Source organism: Carassius carassius, chromosome 27 (genome assembly GCF_963082965.1).
Source record: "Carassius carassius chromosome 27, fCarCar2.1, whole genome shotgun sequence".
Classification (NCBI taxonomy): Eukaryota; Metazoa; Chordata; class Actinopteri; order Cypriniformes; family Cyprinidae; genus Carassius; species Carassius carassius.
In genome coordinates this window covers 19,157,019-19,175,382 of record NC_081781.1, presented here as the reverse complement: position 1 = coordinate 19,175,382, position 18,364 = coordinate 19,157,019, and the positions used below count along the sequence as shown (strand labels likewise).

At 39.6% G+C, this 18,364-nt stretch overlaps 1 protein-coding gene and 1 pseudogene across 6 annotated transcripts in view; both read right to left on the bottom strand.

Moving 5' to 3' along the window:
• LOC132107367 (meprin A subunit beta-like) overlaps positions 1–2,421 on the bottom strand; it is a 69,491-nt pseudogene extending 67,070 nt beyond the window's left edge.
• The window catches only part of LOC132106950 (meprin A subunit beta-like), a 79,145-nt gene extending 67,872 nt beyond the window's left edge, over positions 1–11,273 (bottom strand). For 4 of the 6 annotated variants that reach the window (XM_059513066.1, XM_059513068.1, XM_059513062.1 and 1 more), the window contains exons 1-2: positions 2,331–2,403; positions 128–259 (exon numbers count right to left, since the gene is read on the bottom strand). In XM_059513066.1, coding sequence (XP_059369049.1) covers positions 128–184 — 57 coding nt within the window. In that variant the 5' untranslated portion in view covers positions 185–259; positions 2,331–2,403. Of the gene's footprint in view, positions 1–127; positions 260–2,330; positions 2,425–11,186 lie in introns of those variants that run through there. The other 2 variants (XM_059513064.1, XM_059513065.1) reach the window with 2 other exon arrangements.
• Between the last annotated feature and the right edge of the window lie 7,091 nt (positions 11,274–18,364).

Below are 18,364 nucleotides of genomic sequence, written 5' to 3'. Positions count from 1 at the left end.
TCATTCAGACTTGAACAAGGTCATTGTATTTTAATATAACAATAGCCATGTTAGTTTTGCTTAATCACAATATTAATAAACACATGATCGCAAAATTGTTTCTCAGACATCGGAATTCTATACTCACCAAACACAGGGCTGTGGCACATCCACACAGAATCAGCAATGTATGGAGAGACGCCATGAGAACTTCACTCTGAGACGCTCTCTTCAGAACATCAGTGCATTGTGTATTAACCAATTTATAGAACAAAAGAGCCTAGTCTGCAAGGTCCCACTTTATATTAATCATCCTTAATACCTGTGTACTTACATAGTAACTAGACGTGTACATAGTACAGTACTGTATGTAACCACAGTGTAAGTACACATTGGTACATAGTATCTACAGCTGTAATATTTGTGTAAATACACACATGTAACAACCCACTGAAGGGTACGTGTAAATACAAATGTGTAACAGGACATTGGTAACAACACTTTTTGGTAAGTACACTGGTATTACAGTGGTGCACCAACTCCACCCACTTTACATATCCAAAAACCTACCCATCTCCACTCCCTGGATCCCATTTCCTCCCCTAAACCTACCCATCTCCACCCCCTGGATCCCATTTCCTCCCCTAAACCTACCCATGTCCACCCCCTGGATCCCATTTCTTCCACTAAACCTACTGTATCCATCTCCACCGCCTGGATCCCATTTCCTCCCCTAAACCTACCCATCTCCACCCCCTGGATCCCATTTCCTCCGCTAAACCTACCCATGTCCACCCCCTGGATCACATTTCCTCCATTAAACCTACTGTACCCATCTCCACACCCTGGATCCCATTTCCTCCACTAAACCTACCCATTTCCTCCAATAAATCTACTGTACCCATCTCCACCCCCTGGATCACATTTCTTCCACTAAACCTACCCATCTTCACCCCCTGGATCCCATTTCTTCCATTAAACCTACTGTACCCATCTCCTCCCCCTGGATCCCATTTCCTCCCCTAAACATACCCATCTCCACCCCCTGGATCCCATTTCCTCCCCTAAACCTACCCATCTCTACCCCCTGGATCCCATTTCCTCCATTAAACCTGCTGTACCCATCTCCACCCCCTGGATCCAATTTACTCCCCTAAACCTACCCATCTCCACCCACTGGATCCCATTTCCTCCATTAAACCTACTGTACCCATCTCCACCCCCTGGACCACATTTCCTCCCCTAAACCTACCCATCTCCACCCCCTGGATCCCATTTCCTCCCCTAAACCTACCCATCTCCACCCCCTGGATCCCATTTCCTCCATTAAACCTGCTGTACCCATCTCCACCCCTTGGATCCAATTTCCTCCCCTAAACCTACCCATCTCCACCCACTGGATCCCATTTCCTCCATTAAACCTACTGTACCCATCTCCACCCCCTGGACCACATTTCCTCCCCTAAACCTACCCATCTCCACCCCCTGGATCACATTTCCTCCATTAAACCTACTGTACCCATCTCCACCCCCTGGATCCCATTTCCTCCACTAAACCTACCCATTTCCACCCCCTGGATCCCATGTCCTCCCCTAAACCTACCCATTTCCACCCCCTGGATCACATTTCCTCCACTAAACCTACCCATCTCCACCCCCTGGATCCCATTTCCTCCATTAAACCTACTGTACCCATCTCCTCCCCCTGGATCCCATCTCCTCCCCTAAACATACCCATCTCCACCCCCTGGATCCCATTTCCTCCCCTAAACCTACCCATCTCCACCCACTGGATCCCATTTCCTCCATTAAACCTGCTGTACCCATCTCCACCCCCTGGATCCAATTTCCTCCCCTAAACCTACCCATCTCCACCCACTGGATCCCATTTCCTCCATTAAACCTACTGTACCCATCTCCACCCCCTGAATCACATTACTCCCCTAAACCTACCCATCTCCTCCCGCAGAATTCCATTTTCTCCCCTTAACATACCCATCTCTAACCACTGGATCAAATGGTTCCAATTACTCTTATACATATTGTTGTTACAAAATGTAGTTATATAATTCATGTTACACGCGTACTTAGTGAAGTGAAAAGTGTTGTTATCAATGTCCTTTTACACATTTGTAATTACACAGACCATCCTGAAGATTGTTACATGGGTGTAGTTACAGAAATATTACAGCTGTAGAATGTACCATTGTGTACTTACACTGTGGTTACATACTATGTACACATTTAGTTACTATGTAAGTACACATGCATTAGGGACACAATATAAAGTCTTACCACCCCCCACAAATAAATATATACAAATAAATACAATTTGTTGAAGATTTACTCACCCTTGTAATGGAAAAATGTTTCCAACTCTTATTGTGAGGCAATAACTCTGAGAGTATTGTAGAATAAGAAAAAACTGGGTTTATTCTTGCAAGAAAGTCAATCATACAGAGCATCTGCACAGTGTGTGACAAAGAGGAACACTTCGACTCAGTATTTATATCCCAATCAAACCAGGATGTTTCTATCTCATCCAATCATAATGCATACTCAACATCCATCTCCTTTTAGGGTATCTATTACAGAAAATTTGATAGTGTTATATTAACACTTACAGTGAGAAAGTTAACACTTTTTTCTGGATTATATACAGGTCCACCCTAGATAGAGTTAAATTAACACTTTAAACACTTTTTTTTTAAAACTTGCAGAGTAAAAAAAAAACCTTTCTAAAAAGTTTTATACATCTTTTATTTTAATAGGTATACTTAAGTAAAGTTCAAGTATATTTTAAGTATACTTTATGTAGCAAGTATACAAATATCAGTGTTCTAGTAGTATACTTGTAAGTGTACTGTTTCAATACTCCTTGGGACTAAATTGGCCCACTTTTAAGTATACTTTATGTATAACAGTAGCCAATTTTGAGTACACAACTAGTTAACCTCTATGTTTGTAGATTGTACTTTAATTATACTAAAAGTGAACTTACAGGTATACTGATAGTTTACTAATTAAATACTTTGTAAACTTTGAAGTATAGTCTCAGTAAAATACTAGTTTAGTAGTTTTATACTGCAAGTATACTAAAAACAAAACAAAAAAACTTTACATCATACTTTAAGTATACTACTATGTCCCTATTTAGGTTTGAATTTGTATATATTTTGTTATATAAATATCTGAACAAACAAAACATCCAAAGAAAGAACAGGGTATCTGCTTGTAAATAAAAACATTTTATTCTAGCTTCATGCAACCTTTTTTTAAAACACTTTAATGTGGGTAAGTTTCATTAAAAAAAAAAAAAAGCTTTTTTGAACAAAAAGCTGAAAAAAGACTTTTAATTTTATTTAGAACATAACATAATTTGATGATAATCAGAACATAGATAGACTCGATGAACACCCCAAAGCTTGACTGTAATTAGTACCTCTTCATGGGTCTACATCTTATTCCATAATGTTACAGTTTTTATGCTGTTTCATGTCAGAGGATCGTGTTAGATTACATGTGTTAGTATCTGTTGTTTTGTTTTCTTCTTTACTTGTGTGTTTTTTTTTTATTTTGTTCAGAAGATGTGTACTAGCGCCCTCTACCATAAAACATTTAAAACACATATTCTAGGAGCACAAGTATAGCTCAAATATATTTAGACTTTTTCAATAAATAAAGTATGCTTAAATGTCAATTTAAGTATATTTATGAGGAATACATAAAGTCAATTTCTGAGAAGTACATAAAAAGTAAACTAAAAGCATACTTTCCCATTTTTTCCAATGTTTTAATGAAATATACTAATAGCACATTTGAATAAATTTTTTTTTCATAAGGGCAACACTGTAAGTGTTCACCGCTAGCACCATTAGTGTTTTCGCTCTATTGTTGGCTAGATCTGTTTTTAAACCACAAAAAATATCACCTTAATACTTCTTTGTAAATTATTATTTGAAGTATTAAAACCATTTTTAATTTGCGATTCCCATGGCTGCAAGAACCATGATTTTTGGTTTAATTCATGTTAAAACAATTTAATGTTCATAATGAAACATGGAAACTCAGAGAGACTATTAGATCTGTTGTTGGTGGTGAAATAATTAATAACATTAAAAAAGCCCCCCAAAACTTCACAGGATTATGAATGTAGACTACCTGAAAGCATGGGGCCTTAGTTAGGAGTGGATAATTATATCAGTTGTTTGTTATTCATGCCACAATGCATATTACTGTAATAGTTTTTATTAATAAGCATTGCTATATCTGATAACTTTCTCTAGTGCTCTTATAAATGTTTATAGCATGATTTGGGAAAATGTTTACTACTATACTGAATGAAATAGTATATAATTAATATTTCATTTCATTCTGTAACCTACTCTACTTGTTCTACAAGTCTGTGCACTAGTGTTAAATGCCAGGGGAGAGCAGGGCACAAAGTAACACTTTTTGACTTTCCACACTTTCCACACTTTTTGACACACACACACACACACACACACACACACACATATAATCCACAGTAATTTTACACCTGTCTAGTATAAATATGTTGCTTTGTTTCATAATTACAGTGTATACATTTTTCTTTATCTACCCTCAAAAAATGGAAGTGAAATGTGACAACATGCAACAAGGTTAAAATGTCTGATCAAATGAAAAAAATATATACATGACAAACTAAAATATTTTGTTAATAAAATAAAATATAAAAAAAGGCATTTTTTAAGAATGAAAAATAATCAGATTTTAGAGTTTGACAATGAACACATTGCAACCATGCTTGTGACGGCCCACATAAATGAGCAAATAATAATTTCTAAACATTAAACTGACTAAACATTGACTGTCAGTCTTCATTCACATGTTTCTCATTGTTACTCATTAAAATGAATTAAAGTAAATAGTGTATAGTACATCGCCAATATCATAGAATAGCACATTGTAACGCAATGTTACAACATGCCCCATATGTGCAAGTGGAATTTAAAACTGGTTACTGTCTTCTGCTAGTTATCAAAGCATTAAAAAAATAAATTAAAATAACAGATTGGCGATTAAAATAATAGCAGATTTGTCTCATTAATGAATATAAAAAACTGAGATGAAAAATTTACTTAAGCCAGAATTTTAATTTGACTAAAATAAATGTTCAGCGATATCTTCAAAAAATATATTTGAATTTTGGTGCACTTTTTTTTTTTTCATAATGTTTATATCAACATACTTGGCTGTGTGTCACTTTCACTTCACTTCATATTGTAACTAAAAAATACTGTACATTTTGTTATGACAACGTGTGGAAATATTCAAACCACGTGTGCTACAACTTATAACTCAGCGTTACTTTGTGCCCCGTGCTCCCCTACTGTTTTTGACAGCGTTGATAGATAATAAAGTTTTTTTAATTCAGGCCTTTTTGATACAGTTTAAGTGTGATGCTGTGTTGCCAGATAATGCTATTAAAATGAACAAAAACCAACACATAGACAAAAACAAATCTAAATTATTTCAAATCTTTCCAACTCTTATGAGGCAATAACACAGACATTGTAGAATAAGAAAAAAAACGATGTTTATTCTTGCAAGAAGATCAGATAATCATACAGAGCATATGCACAGTGTGTGACAAAGAAAAATAATCAACATACGTCTGCTTTTAGGGTATGTATTACAGCAAATATTACAGCAAAAAAGACCCATAAAAAATAGCCCACAAAAGCACTGCATCACCGACATTTCTGCTGGTGTAAAATTTATTCTGAAGCAAGATTTTATCTGTGTTTTATTAGCTTTTAAATTTTATCTGCATATTTTTTATATTAACCTCAGGATGTTATTTACCTTCATAAAGTCGATTTTTTTAAACCTTGTTAAATTTATGCATCATATTTCATGTCAATTCTTACAGCTGATCAATAGATTCAATTTAATTGAATTACTCAACAGTGAGACTAAGGCCCTATACAATTTTTATTAATATAATTTACATTGCACAATTACAACTGCAATAAATGGTGTTATGAGATAAAGGTTCTCTTACAAGAGTTCTCTCGTACTGCGTCTTAGCTAAGACGCTACGGGAAAAGTCTCTTTTCACGAAATACTGAAGCAAAAAATTATCCTTAATTTTGAATTGTTGTAAAGCGCATTTGCAGCAGCACGCAGCCATAGGCGAGACGGCTCGCTCACTCATTGGCTGCTCTGCGGCAACTGCACAAGCCTATCGAGCGCAGGCTGATGCAACATCAGACCAATGAGGGCGATTCGCGCCCTTCATGCCACTTCCCGCCGAAACGGGTGTGGCCTAGCCCTATAAAGGGAGCTCGAAAAGGCTGACTCACCTGATTTTTCATCTCTTCAGCGAAGCTCACTCATAAAAGAGCTGCGTCTTTTTAAAGCTGGATGAGATGGGACCTGAAGTGATCTGTCTTGCAGATCTGAGGAGTGCTTCTGATCTCTCCCTCCGCGCTACTAAGTCCGCTGCACAGGCCATGGGACGGGTTATGGCTTCCGCTACTGTGGCTGAGAGACATTTATGGCTAACGCTTTCAGACATGGCAGAGTCTGAGCGCGCTGCGTTCCTCGACGCAATGCTGACTCCTGCTGGCCTATTCGGATCGTCTGTCAACGAGTTCATTGAAAGATTCGTTGAGGACCAGAAAGCGTCGCAAGCTTTTAAGCACTTCTTGCCGAATCACTCCGGTTCTGCAGCGAGTCACGCTAGACCGGCCCCGCAAAGCTCTCAGTCACGCCCACGCCTCCAGCTGCTTCATCGCGACAGCGCCAGCAATGCAGCTCGGAACCCCGTTCTCGCTCTACCAGCCGTTGCCCCGCACCTCAGGAGACGCGGCAGAGGATTACGATGAAGCCGGAAGCCCCGAAGTCATCCTAGCACTTCTAGGAAAGCGCCGGTGTACGAGTTCCGCTGTGGCCGAGCTCCCACCCAAGCGCGCCGCTCTTTCAGTTTCAGTTCCAATTGTGACTGTCTCAGCGTTTTCTGCAACGCGCAAGCCTGCACAGTTGCCCGCTTGCCTGCACACAAAAGCTGTAATCACGGCTACCCAGATATTTCCCGAAAAAGTGTAATTTCTGGTGTCCCGGCCACGGCCGATGGTGCTATAAATGTAGTGACGATGCCCACTCCTCAGTGCCCATCTCCACCTATAAGCACAGCCCTGCACACAGGGCTCACGCCCATAAGATCGACTCAGATCGATCGCGCGCACTACATAGTAAATGTGCCCACTCCTCAGTGCCCACAAACACTATGTCACACACGGCGCGTGGTTTCTGTAAAAACGAAACCCATGCACGTACGCTCTGCCCAGGCAGACAGCGAGTCAAAAGCAGTAAATGTGCACGCTTACAGCCCACAGTTACTCGCAGACATCACGAGTCCTACTGGACCCGCTCAGCCCTCCCTCACTTGGTTAAGCACCGTGGCGGGGTCGAGGAAGAGCGATCTGCCCACTGTGATCAGCGCGCTCCCCGCCTCAAACGCCGCAGGCATAATGCCCATGTGGCAGCACATCGAAGCGCCACCGTTGCCCAGTCAACAAAGCGAGCTTCGCATCCAACCCTTAGCCATTCATGCAGATGCATGGTCAGCGCTTCCAGGGGTTTCGGATTGGGTGCTAGACATTATAAAGAGAGGCTACTCGCTACAGTTTTTTCGATGCCCTCCGCGCTTTTTAGCGCGCGTCGAAACTACGGTCAAAACAGAAGTAGCACACCTACTTCGGGCAGAAATATCAAAACTGTTGAGCAAAGGGGCTGTGGAGCCTGTATCTCAAGCTCAAAGCGAAGGGGGGCTGTACAGCAGATACTTTCTAGTGCCCAAGAAAGACGGGGGTCTCAGGCCCATACTGGATCTAAGACAGCTGAACAAGGCATTGGTGAAACACAGTTTCAGAATGCTTACAACTAGGAAACTCCTCGCGCATATTCGCAGAGGGGACTGGTTCATATCGATGGATCTGAAGGAAGCGTATTTTCAAATACAGATAGCGTCACGTCACAGGCGATACTTGAGACTCGCCTTCGAGGGCCAGACATACCAGTATACAGTCCTGCCGTTCGGCTTGTCCATGGCTCCTCGTACGTTTACGAGGTGCATGGACGCAGCGCTCGCTCCTCTCAGACTCAGAGGCATGCGAGTGCTGAACTATTTGGACGACTGGCTGATTCTGGCTCAATCACGATCAGAGCTCGTGGAACACAGGACCATTTTACTCGATCACCTCGAGAAACTCGGTCTCAGTGTCAACTGGACGAAGAGTTCGCTGAACCCCAGTCTGACGATACTGTTTTTGGGTATAGTTCTGGACTTACGTTCCATGACGGCGCGGCTGTCGCCACAGCGCGCGTTGGGCATTCAGCGCGCAGCGAGCTCTCTCCGCTGCGGCGCGACCTTCTCGCTCAGAGAATTTCAGAAGATGCTAGGTCTCATGGCCTCAGCATCTCCAGTTCTTCAGTTGGGCCTGCTCCACATGCGCCCCTTCAGTTCTGGCTGAAAGCGCGAGTACCGCGCGGAGCGTGGATATCCAGTCGGTTGCGTCTCAGGGTCAATCAGAGCTGTGTTACAGCCCTGAAACCCTGGACAGCGAAGGACTGGTACCAATCAGTTGTAAGCCTGGGGACTTCCTCGAGAGTGAAGATGGTGTCGACAGACGCCTCCACTTCGGGATGGGGAGCGCTGCTCGAGGGCAGACCGTCCTTTGGCCTGTGGTCAGAACGGGAAAAGCTCCAACATATCAACTGTCTGGAAATGCTGGCAGTGGAGAACGCGCTGACGCGCTTTTGTCCCCGAATCAAAGGCCACCATGTCTTAGTCCGTTCGGACAACATGTCTGTGGTGTCCTACATAAATCGCCAGGGCGGTCTCAGGTCCCGAAACCTGTACAGGTTGGCAGAACGCCTCCTGGTTTGGGCTCAGCGCAACTTGCGCTCGCTGAGAGCAGTTCATGTGCCTGGGCTACAGAATCTGGGTCCAGACAGGCTGTCCAGAAGCAACATTCCCATGGGCGAATGGTCTCTACACCCGCAAATAGTCCAGCTGTTGTGGGAGAGATTTGGCAGGGTGGAAGTGGACCTCTTCGCATCCCACGAAAATGCTCACTGCCCCGCGTTCTTTTCCATGAACGAAAGCGCGCTGTCACGGAGGTGGCCGTGCTGCCCGCTCTATGCTTTCTCCCCCGTCTCCCTACTTCCGCAGGTGGTAGAACGGGTGAGGGAAACGAGATGCTCAGTATTGCTTGTAGCACCACTTTGGAAGAACCAACCATGGTTTCCAGATTTGATGCAGCTAGCAGACACTGCCCCGTGGCCATTGTAGCGCCAGCAGTGGGGTGACTATAGGGAAGTGAAACCATTAGTGGACACACAGGGAAACACAGACCAGGCACTGTGACAATCAAGTCCTGCCGCTGTTGAATGAGACAGCAGTTAATGCAAAACTGATCTAGAAAATATGCTACAGATTTAAGATTTGATATTAAAGGTAACGTTTTCGTGCTTTTTTGAAGCTTTGATTGTGTTTACAGTGTGCAATATAACATGTGTTCATGTTTCGCGTGTAAAAAAACACAGTATTTTTCACACAATTCATCTGTATACCGCTGTTGTCACTGTCATAAAAACGGGCTGATGACTTCCTTGTTCAATAAAGTCCCTCCTTCATAAAATACGTAACGAGTTGAGTTGTGATTGTGCCAGCAGTTCCTGTGTTGTGATTCGACACCAGCTGAGCGCAGGCTGCCCTCTTGGAAATGCGATTGGACTAGTTTTGAGAAGCAAGTGGGAAGGAGCATGTGCTGGAGATGTACTTATAATCACAGGAGCGTTTTTACTGACAAGATGCGCATGAAAATCGCATTCGATTTTTTTGCAGAGCCCTAACATCTAGTTAACAAAGCTAAACAGCGTTGCCCTTTGTGTAATAAGTTACGGAAACTGTTAAACGCACCAACATAAATAATAAAATACACTTACCGGTTGTGGTCCATAAACAACGCCTTCTCCAGACAAAGAGGGAACTGCTCCATCTTTCAGGAATAATCTTTGTTCGAATCCGGCATTAAACTGATTGAGATTGAGAAAGCTGTCCTCAGCAAAATGTGCTGCACATAGTTTTACATGTGGATTATAATTTTCAGGAACCGAGTTAAACATAAATTTTAACCATTAATCTCCAAGTACAGTGTCCCTGGGAAGGCCAGACAAAGATGATTGGAGATGAAAATAACAGCGTTTCGACGACATGGCGACAAACACCAACGCAGCTCTTCCTCCTTCTCCGTCGGAGTGCAACAAGACCACGCCCCCCTGTTTGGGTGTTCATGTCGGCGGAGGTTAGTCAAAAAACTGTTTTAGTGACGTCATTACTGCAGGAACTAGAGGGATGTAGTCCAAACGGGTCGTTTTTTGTAGGCGAATTCTGTTAAATAAAACATCTCGCTTGGCATTTAACTTTGAGCTTTAGAATTTTACAGATATTATTTATACTCTAACAACAACATTACACACTAACAAAGTTTAAAACATGGGATCACGAAGAACAGGACCTTTATTGTTTCAACATACCTTAATTTATATTAAATATATCCTGGTCTTTTCCACTATCCACATCAATCTCTGTATTGCCTTAAAAAAATTATAGTATAGTATCAAATCATTACATCATACACAGAGTTTAACTCCTAAACCTAGGGTTGTGGGTTTGAGTCTTGGGCCGGCAATACCACGACTAACTGCACCGAACCCCTAACTGCTCCCCGGGCGCTGCAGCACAAATGGCTGCCCACTGCTCTGGGTGTGTGTTCACGGTTTGTGTGTGCACTTTGGATGGGTTAAATGCAGAGCATGAATTCTGAGTATGGGTCACCATACTTGGCTGTATGTCATGTCACTTCCATATGAATACAGTACATTGTTATATTCAAAATAATGTGATTATGTCTCACCTGTGAGTGAAGATGTTGGCTTTTAAAGAAAACATTAGATAGATACGTGTCAAAGGTGCACATTTACAACAACAAACTTGTATAACCAAAGACTATTTCATTATAAAACTCATTCAGTCTCAAACAAGGCCATTACCATTTTACCATAACTGTGTTAGTTATGCTATAACATACTGTATGATCATTTGCTTCTGTTAAGCACAATATAAATCAACACATGATCACAAAATTGATGACGTCTGAATTCTGTACTCACCAAACACAGGGCTGTGGCACATCCACACAGAATCAGTAATGTATGGAGAGACACCATGAGAACTTCACTCTGAGACGCTCTCTTCAGAACATCAGTGCATTGTGTATTAACCAATTTATAGAACAAAAGAGCCTAGTCTGCAATGATATTAGCTTGTATCCGATAGTGTATGATTTATTACACTAATAGGTAATGTGATATTATTAGGCATGATAAAAGTAATTATTGATAAAGATTTGGCTAAGACTTGGAATGATTTTAAAGCAATAGTCCAGCCAACATGAAAATTTGCTAAATATTTACTCACCCTCAAACTATCCAAAGATATAGATAAGTTTATTTCTTCATGTGAACAGATTTGGAGAAATTTAGCATTAAATCACTTGGTCACCATTGGATCCTCTGCAGGGAATGGGTGCCATCAGAATGAGAGTCCAAACAGTTGATAAAACCAAATTATTTTTGTTTATAACTGTTTTGGACTGATATCAATACTGTACTCTCGTGTATTTTAACCAGAAGCAAAGGTTTGAAGTTAAAAATGGATGATGGATGGATTGATGGATTTGTTTCTTACAAACACACAGCTTTTTGCAAAAGGGGATTGCAAGTTTAGACTCTCATTCTGATGGCACCCATTCACTGCATAGTGAATCCACTGGTGAGCAAATGATGTCATGCTAAATTTCTTTAAATCTGTTCTGATGAAGGGAAAACTCATCTATATCTTGGATTGCCTGAGAGTCAATTTTCAGTAAATGTTCATTTTGGGGTCAACCATTTCTTTAATTGTACACATTTTCTGCAGTCTGTAATGAAAAATAATATTTTCCACTGTAGGTTAATATACAAAAATTAGTGCTGTCAACATTATGTTATCGCAAGTGATAAAAGGAGTTTAAAATATTTAATGCAATTAAAGCAGGGGCAGGGGCAGGGATAGGGATTCTAGGGCTTTTTTTTCCTGACAAGAATTGTTTATTTAGACACAGAACGTCTTTATATGACCACATCAAATGAGAGACTATTCAGACCCACACTCCACCTCAGAGCGAGTCAAACGGGCAAGGAAACGGACAGGTGATGAGGGAGCCTCAGTAGAACAACAGTGAACTGCGGTCAGATGAGATGTTGTCAGGCCATATGTCTGTAAAATCTAATCTTCCTGTCCTGTCAGTCGTTATACTGTGCTTGTAGCAAATGCACTTAATTTCCACTGACAAATGCAGTGGCGTGTGCTGTATATAATTTTTGTTTAAAGTGCAAATGAAACTTAGAGCATGCAATGTCATAGTTATGTCATCAGTTAAGTCATAATGTTACAATAAAGTTAACATAAAGTTTAAAGTATGCATGCATATAAGTATTTATGTTTGAATCACATTAAGAACACGTCTCTGAAATGCAGTGACTTTCAAAAATGTCCTGGTGCAGCCCAGCACTGTCTTCCTCATCTAACACACCTGATTCAACTTGTTAGTTCATTAGTAGAGACTTTAAGACCAGAAGCATGCCAGAAAAGGTAAAAAGAAGTGAGAAAACAGGATGCGTGCCAGTTCCGCATTTAGTTCAGCAGTGGCAGCTCTTAAAATAAAAGCAACCAAAAACCTAATAACACAAGCTGCTGTGTTAATTCTGTTAATAAAAAAAACAAAACAAAAGAAAGAAAGAGAAAATCAATAATTGTGTAGCTTTAAGTATTCATCTATATTGTATTTCAAGATCAGTGTTTGACAAACTTCATTCAAGGGCACAGGCAGCTAAATAAATAGATTTTTAAAAGGTCTAATAAATGTTCAAACTGATAGCTCTCAGTTATACTGTAATGTTGAATGGCTAGTCAATGATTAAATACTAGGGGGGAAAACAAGAGATATCAGTATGGTATCAGTGATATTTGCCTTCAGTCATAAAATATGCCATTAAACTAAAATTAAAAATACACTAATGCATGTTGTTTCTACATTCATTAAAACATTTAATCTGAAACTATTGCAATATTAAAGTATATTTAAAAATGAAATGTTAGGTGGGATTATTTGTGATTCATTTCAGGAAAAAAATGTGACAAGTTATTTTTTAATTGACTGACAGCTCTAATATATGGTAATACACATGAACAGTAATATACCATGCCTGGTTCATGTGTTGCAAGAGTGAGAAAAATGTTACCTATCTGTCAGGTTTTATAAATGAAAGATTCATATCTATTAGAGATCTAATTTCACCATAATTTTGTGCTTTGCAATAAAACTCAACTATCAGTTGGGTTAATGTTAGGCCCTGCACTGAAAAAAATGATTCGTTGTCTGAACAACCATTACTTATAAAAGTAAATATATTAAACACAAAAAACTAAGTATTTGTAACTTTTCAATGTCTACTTAACATATATAGTTCATGTAACACAAACATATAAGTTACAAAGTGAACTTAAGTGTATGCATAAATACAATGAAAGAAAATAAGTCATGACAACTACTAGTACAATTATGTTAAAATTAAGTAAATATAGCATGAAATTTTAAGTATTTGACTGTGAGCCATGCGATATGCTGTTTCCTGCCAAGGAGCCATTTTGTGAAGCACATGTGAAGACGGTGAGAAGAGGTAAGCTAACTTTTTTTGAAAACTAAGTATAATATTAGATTTATCTCGTTTATTGCATTTGTGATCTAAAAAGGAACTGTTAAACTGAATTTCTGAATCACTTGGAATAATGCTTCTGAAATTAGAAACGTGTTATGAATACTTATGAAAACAGAGTCTGTTCGTGTTAACCCATTCCAGAATAATAATAATAATTGTTCTCATGTTCTCTATAAGTGTCAGTCTGGGCCTGGACACAGGTTAATTTTGAGGTTTGGTTTATATTACATTGTAAAACATATGCTACATGTCAATATGTATGCATGATAATTAAATAATGGTGATCTCGATTCAGACACATGCAAACTTATTTCTAAATGACATCCTCTGTCTAGTAAACCTTCTAAATTATGATCACAACAGTAAATTTAAACCTGTATTTCCTCTGCCGCTGATCCGAAGAGAGTGCCATTAATGGATAAGGTAGATACAAAATGTGCAGAGTGGTGGCTCTTCAGGAACAGGATTGAAAATCTATTTCTGTTTATCTGTTTATCTAAAGAAAGTCATTAATCAGGAACAGTGTGAGGATGAGTAAATAATGAAAACATTTTGTGTGAACCAACTGACTGACTTGGCCATTCTCCAATTAGCTTAAAAAAAATCTTCACTGTAGAAATTTCAGATCATTGTTGTGGTGTATAGATTTTTATTTTCTCTTTCAAAATTCATTTTCCTTTCAACTTCATTTCCATCAGCAGTTTCACCGTCATCAGAGATGAGTTGGTCAAATAATGCCTTGATTCACAAACTCTATGGAGTCACTGTATAGTTGTGATTTTGTGTGTATGCTGCATAACAAGCCGCATTTTATTTTACTTTTTAGACCAGCCCTGTGGAACAAAGTAAAGAAGTTGTAATTCTATGCTTAACTGTCTGCCTCTCTGAGAATCTCATCAAGCACCATCAGGTGAGCATCTGAAATCGATCAAAAACCAAGTTAACTCTCCAAAACTAAATAAACAACTTATATAAAGGCAGTTAATTAAATTCAACCAACATAGATAGAAATAAAACGAATGGCTATAAATAACCTATTTAATTTTAAAATATAAATGTCTATTTCAAAATCTTATTTTTGTGTGTGTGTGTGTGTGTTATTTCATTGCAATGTATTTTTTTTGCACTGAGAAACAATCAGAAAAAATATCAAGTGGTGTTGTAAGTAAATACACATTTGCTTTGTTTTGTTTTTTAAAGATACTCATGGGAATAAGGAGAAACTGGAACTGCTCACACTTAAAATTATCATGAAAGGTGGCTCAACAGATGATCCATTACAGACTGGGATAGTGCTGGAAGGCATAGAGGTGATGATGGGATTGGCAGGTGTTGCAAAGGCTTGTGTTTTTCTGCTTGGCCTAATTTATGCAATTAATCTGAGTTACTTCAAAGAGCTCAATGTGCAATGTTTATCTGCAACTGTTCGATTAAATTCTTGACTTATTCTTAGGATGTTTGTCGCGTGATCCAAAAGTAAATGTTAGAAAAATTGTTGCAAAGGGTGAAAAAAAGTGATCTATTGTGAAGTTTGCAATCTCTGTGTTACAAACAAAACATAAAAGAAAGAAAGAAAATGCTTTTTTAGGAATTTTGTACAAAGGTAAATGTTTGAAAAATGTAAACCCTTTAAGAAGTGTTGCAAAGGGTGAAAAATCAAGAAAATAACATGTTGGAAATGAAGCTCCATTTGTATATTTGTCACATTTTGTTGTACATTCATGATGTGTGGTTTTAGGCTTCACCTTCACCGCAGCCTGTCAAAAAAATAAACTGAATTGCTTTATTTTGTGTAATTTGCTTGTTTAATTTATTTAAGATGCGATGACTAAGCAGACCAATATCTGAAGATCTAAAATCTGTTTAAATGTTAAGTTGGTTCAACTCAATTTTTTAAATATAAATGATCTTAAATGTTAAATTAACACAACTTGAAATTACTTGGTAGATTAAATAATGTTGAATATTTTAAGTAAGGAACGTTGAGTCAACTCAAATAATTAAGTTCATATAACAAAGATTATCTTGTTTATTTTTAGTAAAATTTTTCCAAGTTAGGTTTACTTAAAAAGTGTGTTGCAAAAATGGTGCATATATATTTTAAGTAAATCCAACATTTTTACCAGTGTGTAATTAGCGGAACATAATTTTTTAAATCGGTGTAATTATAATTTAAATCTAATTACTTTTAAAATTGTATTTCATAAACCAACATCTCAGACGTGAAATCCATGCGGGCAAGATATGGGATGCATCTGGGCTGAAACTGCTTGCTGTCCTGGTAAATGTGCAGGTTGATTGAGACAGTTTTGAAGTGAAGATTGGAGTCCACCAAGTATCAGCGCTTAGTCAGCTGATTTTTATCACCATCATTGACTGCCTGACCGATGCTGTGAGAAGGGAAACACCATGGGACAAGATGTTTGCTCATGATGTTTTTCTGTGCAATAAAAGCAAGAACCAAAGCAGAAGAAAGACTCAAAAGCTGGACCAAAGCCCTAGAGATTAGAGGCATGAAGGTTAGTAGAGAGAAGACTGAGTATATGGCAACTTGCAAAGACACCCAGGAGAAGAAGGTCACCAGACTGAGTAAAAGAGTTGAGCAAAAGAGTTCAAGTACCTGGGATCCACAGTTCAAGAACATGGAGGGTGAAGTATCAAGGATTCAAGCAGGATGGAACAGCTGGCAAAGAATAACAGGAGTAATGTGTGAGAAGAAGATACCCCCCAGAGTAAAAGGAAAACTTCATTAGACTCTGATCAGATCAGCAATGCTGTATGGAAGGAAGCAGAGGCAGTAACAAAAGCATAAGAACGACAGATGGAAGTAGCAGAAATGAAGATGCTGCGATTCTCCTTAGGGCAAACAAAATATGATCGGGAGAAAAAATGACAATATCAGAAAACAGCTGCAAGTGGACAGCTGAGAGTTAAAAAATAAATAAATAAAAAGATGGCACGGGCACATTCTGAGAAGAGATAATGAATGCGTTGGAAAGAAAATCAGAAAAATGCACTTCGGTACAACAACATTTTTGCAGAAATGCAGAAAAACAATAAATAAATTAATAAACACTCGCAAACACAAATACACAAAAGCAAAAGAGAGCCCTCTCTTACCCCTGGAAAGACAAAAATAATATCCACTGATCAACTTCTGTAGGTTTTGATAAAATATTATTGCAAACTAACCATAACAAAAACTAAGAAGAGAAAACAAACAAACAAACACTCCAAACAAACAGAAAATGTTTGGTTTGAGACTACATTTCACTAGTTCATGCTTACATATAATTAGCTGAGGTATGGTATGCGTATTTGGCGTGCTGTCCAGGGAAGGGCTCCGAGCTCGGGAATGGCCTGAACCTAGAGTACCCCCCCTTCCTTCCAACGTTGATTGGAGAATGGGCCTAATATCGTCTTGGCTATTGTCGATACATCATGCCATCACCGCAACCTAGGATGCATGGCATACCTATAAGCGGAGGTGATGTGTGTTTTTTTTTTTTTTTTTTTGCGTGTGAACAAACGCTGCTGTGGCAGTGGTGAGATACGGGAAAGGCTCCTGCAGGAGCAGGCACTGCTGCGGCAGTGAGGAGGTATAGGAAAGCCTCCTGCGGGAGCAGACACTGCTGCGGCAGTGAGGAGGAATAGGAAAGGCTCCTGCGGGAGCAGACACTGCTGCGGTAGTAAGGAGGTACAGGAAAGGCTCCTGCGGCAGCAGACACTGCTGCGGCAGTGGGGAGATACGGGAGAGGCTCCTGTGGGAGCAGACACTGCTGCGGCAGTGAGGAGGTACGTGCAAGGCTACTTGCTTCGGCTGCTGTAGATGTTGGCTGTGGGAAGAGTAAATAAGGGTTAGTAACAATTGATGGAGCAAGCCAAAAATGAATTGGTAGCCTACTGTGTCACCAGCTCAGCAATTGGTTGCCTGATTTGACAATTCCTCAAGCCTTGTCCACATTATTATGTTCCTGTTGGAAAAGCATCTTTCCTCTCATTTGGCCTCCGGGCTCCCGAGCGGATATGTTTGGAACGCTGTTTTCACGTTGTAGTATGGACTGTGGAAACAGAGGCTTTTGGAAATGATGAAGCATGTTTAGTCTTGTAAGACGTTGTACCGAAAGACATGATTAAGCAGTAACGTTAACCCCTTACCAGTCACCCCCCATTTTTGGCATGGAGACAGAAATTACATACCCAAAATAAAGATGTTTCTGCTCATGATTCTTTCTGACTAGATCCATGATCAACATTTGTCCACGAGCTAACACTTCGACGTTTACCGTTCAGGAATAGGAATCGTTTTCCTGACATAATTACTAAATAACTGTCACTGATATTATGTTTTATTGAGATATTGGTCAAATATCAAAGCCAAAGTCTTTAGACTTTCAATTGATGCAGGGTTTATCCAGATCAAGTAAGAGAGTGATGTTTAACGTGCTGTGAAAGTGAAACGATAATAAACTGGGGCCGTTGGCGATGCTTGCAAGCAAATGGGTTAATA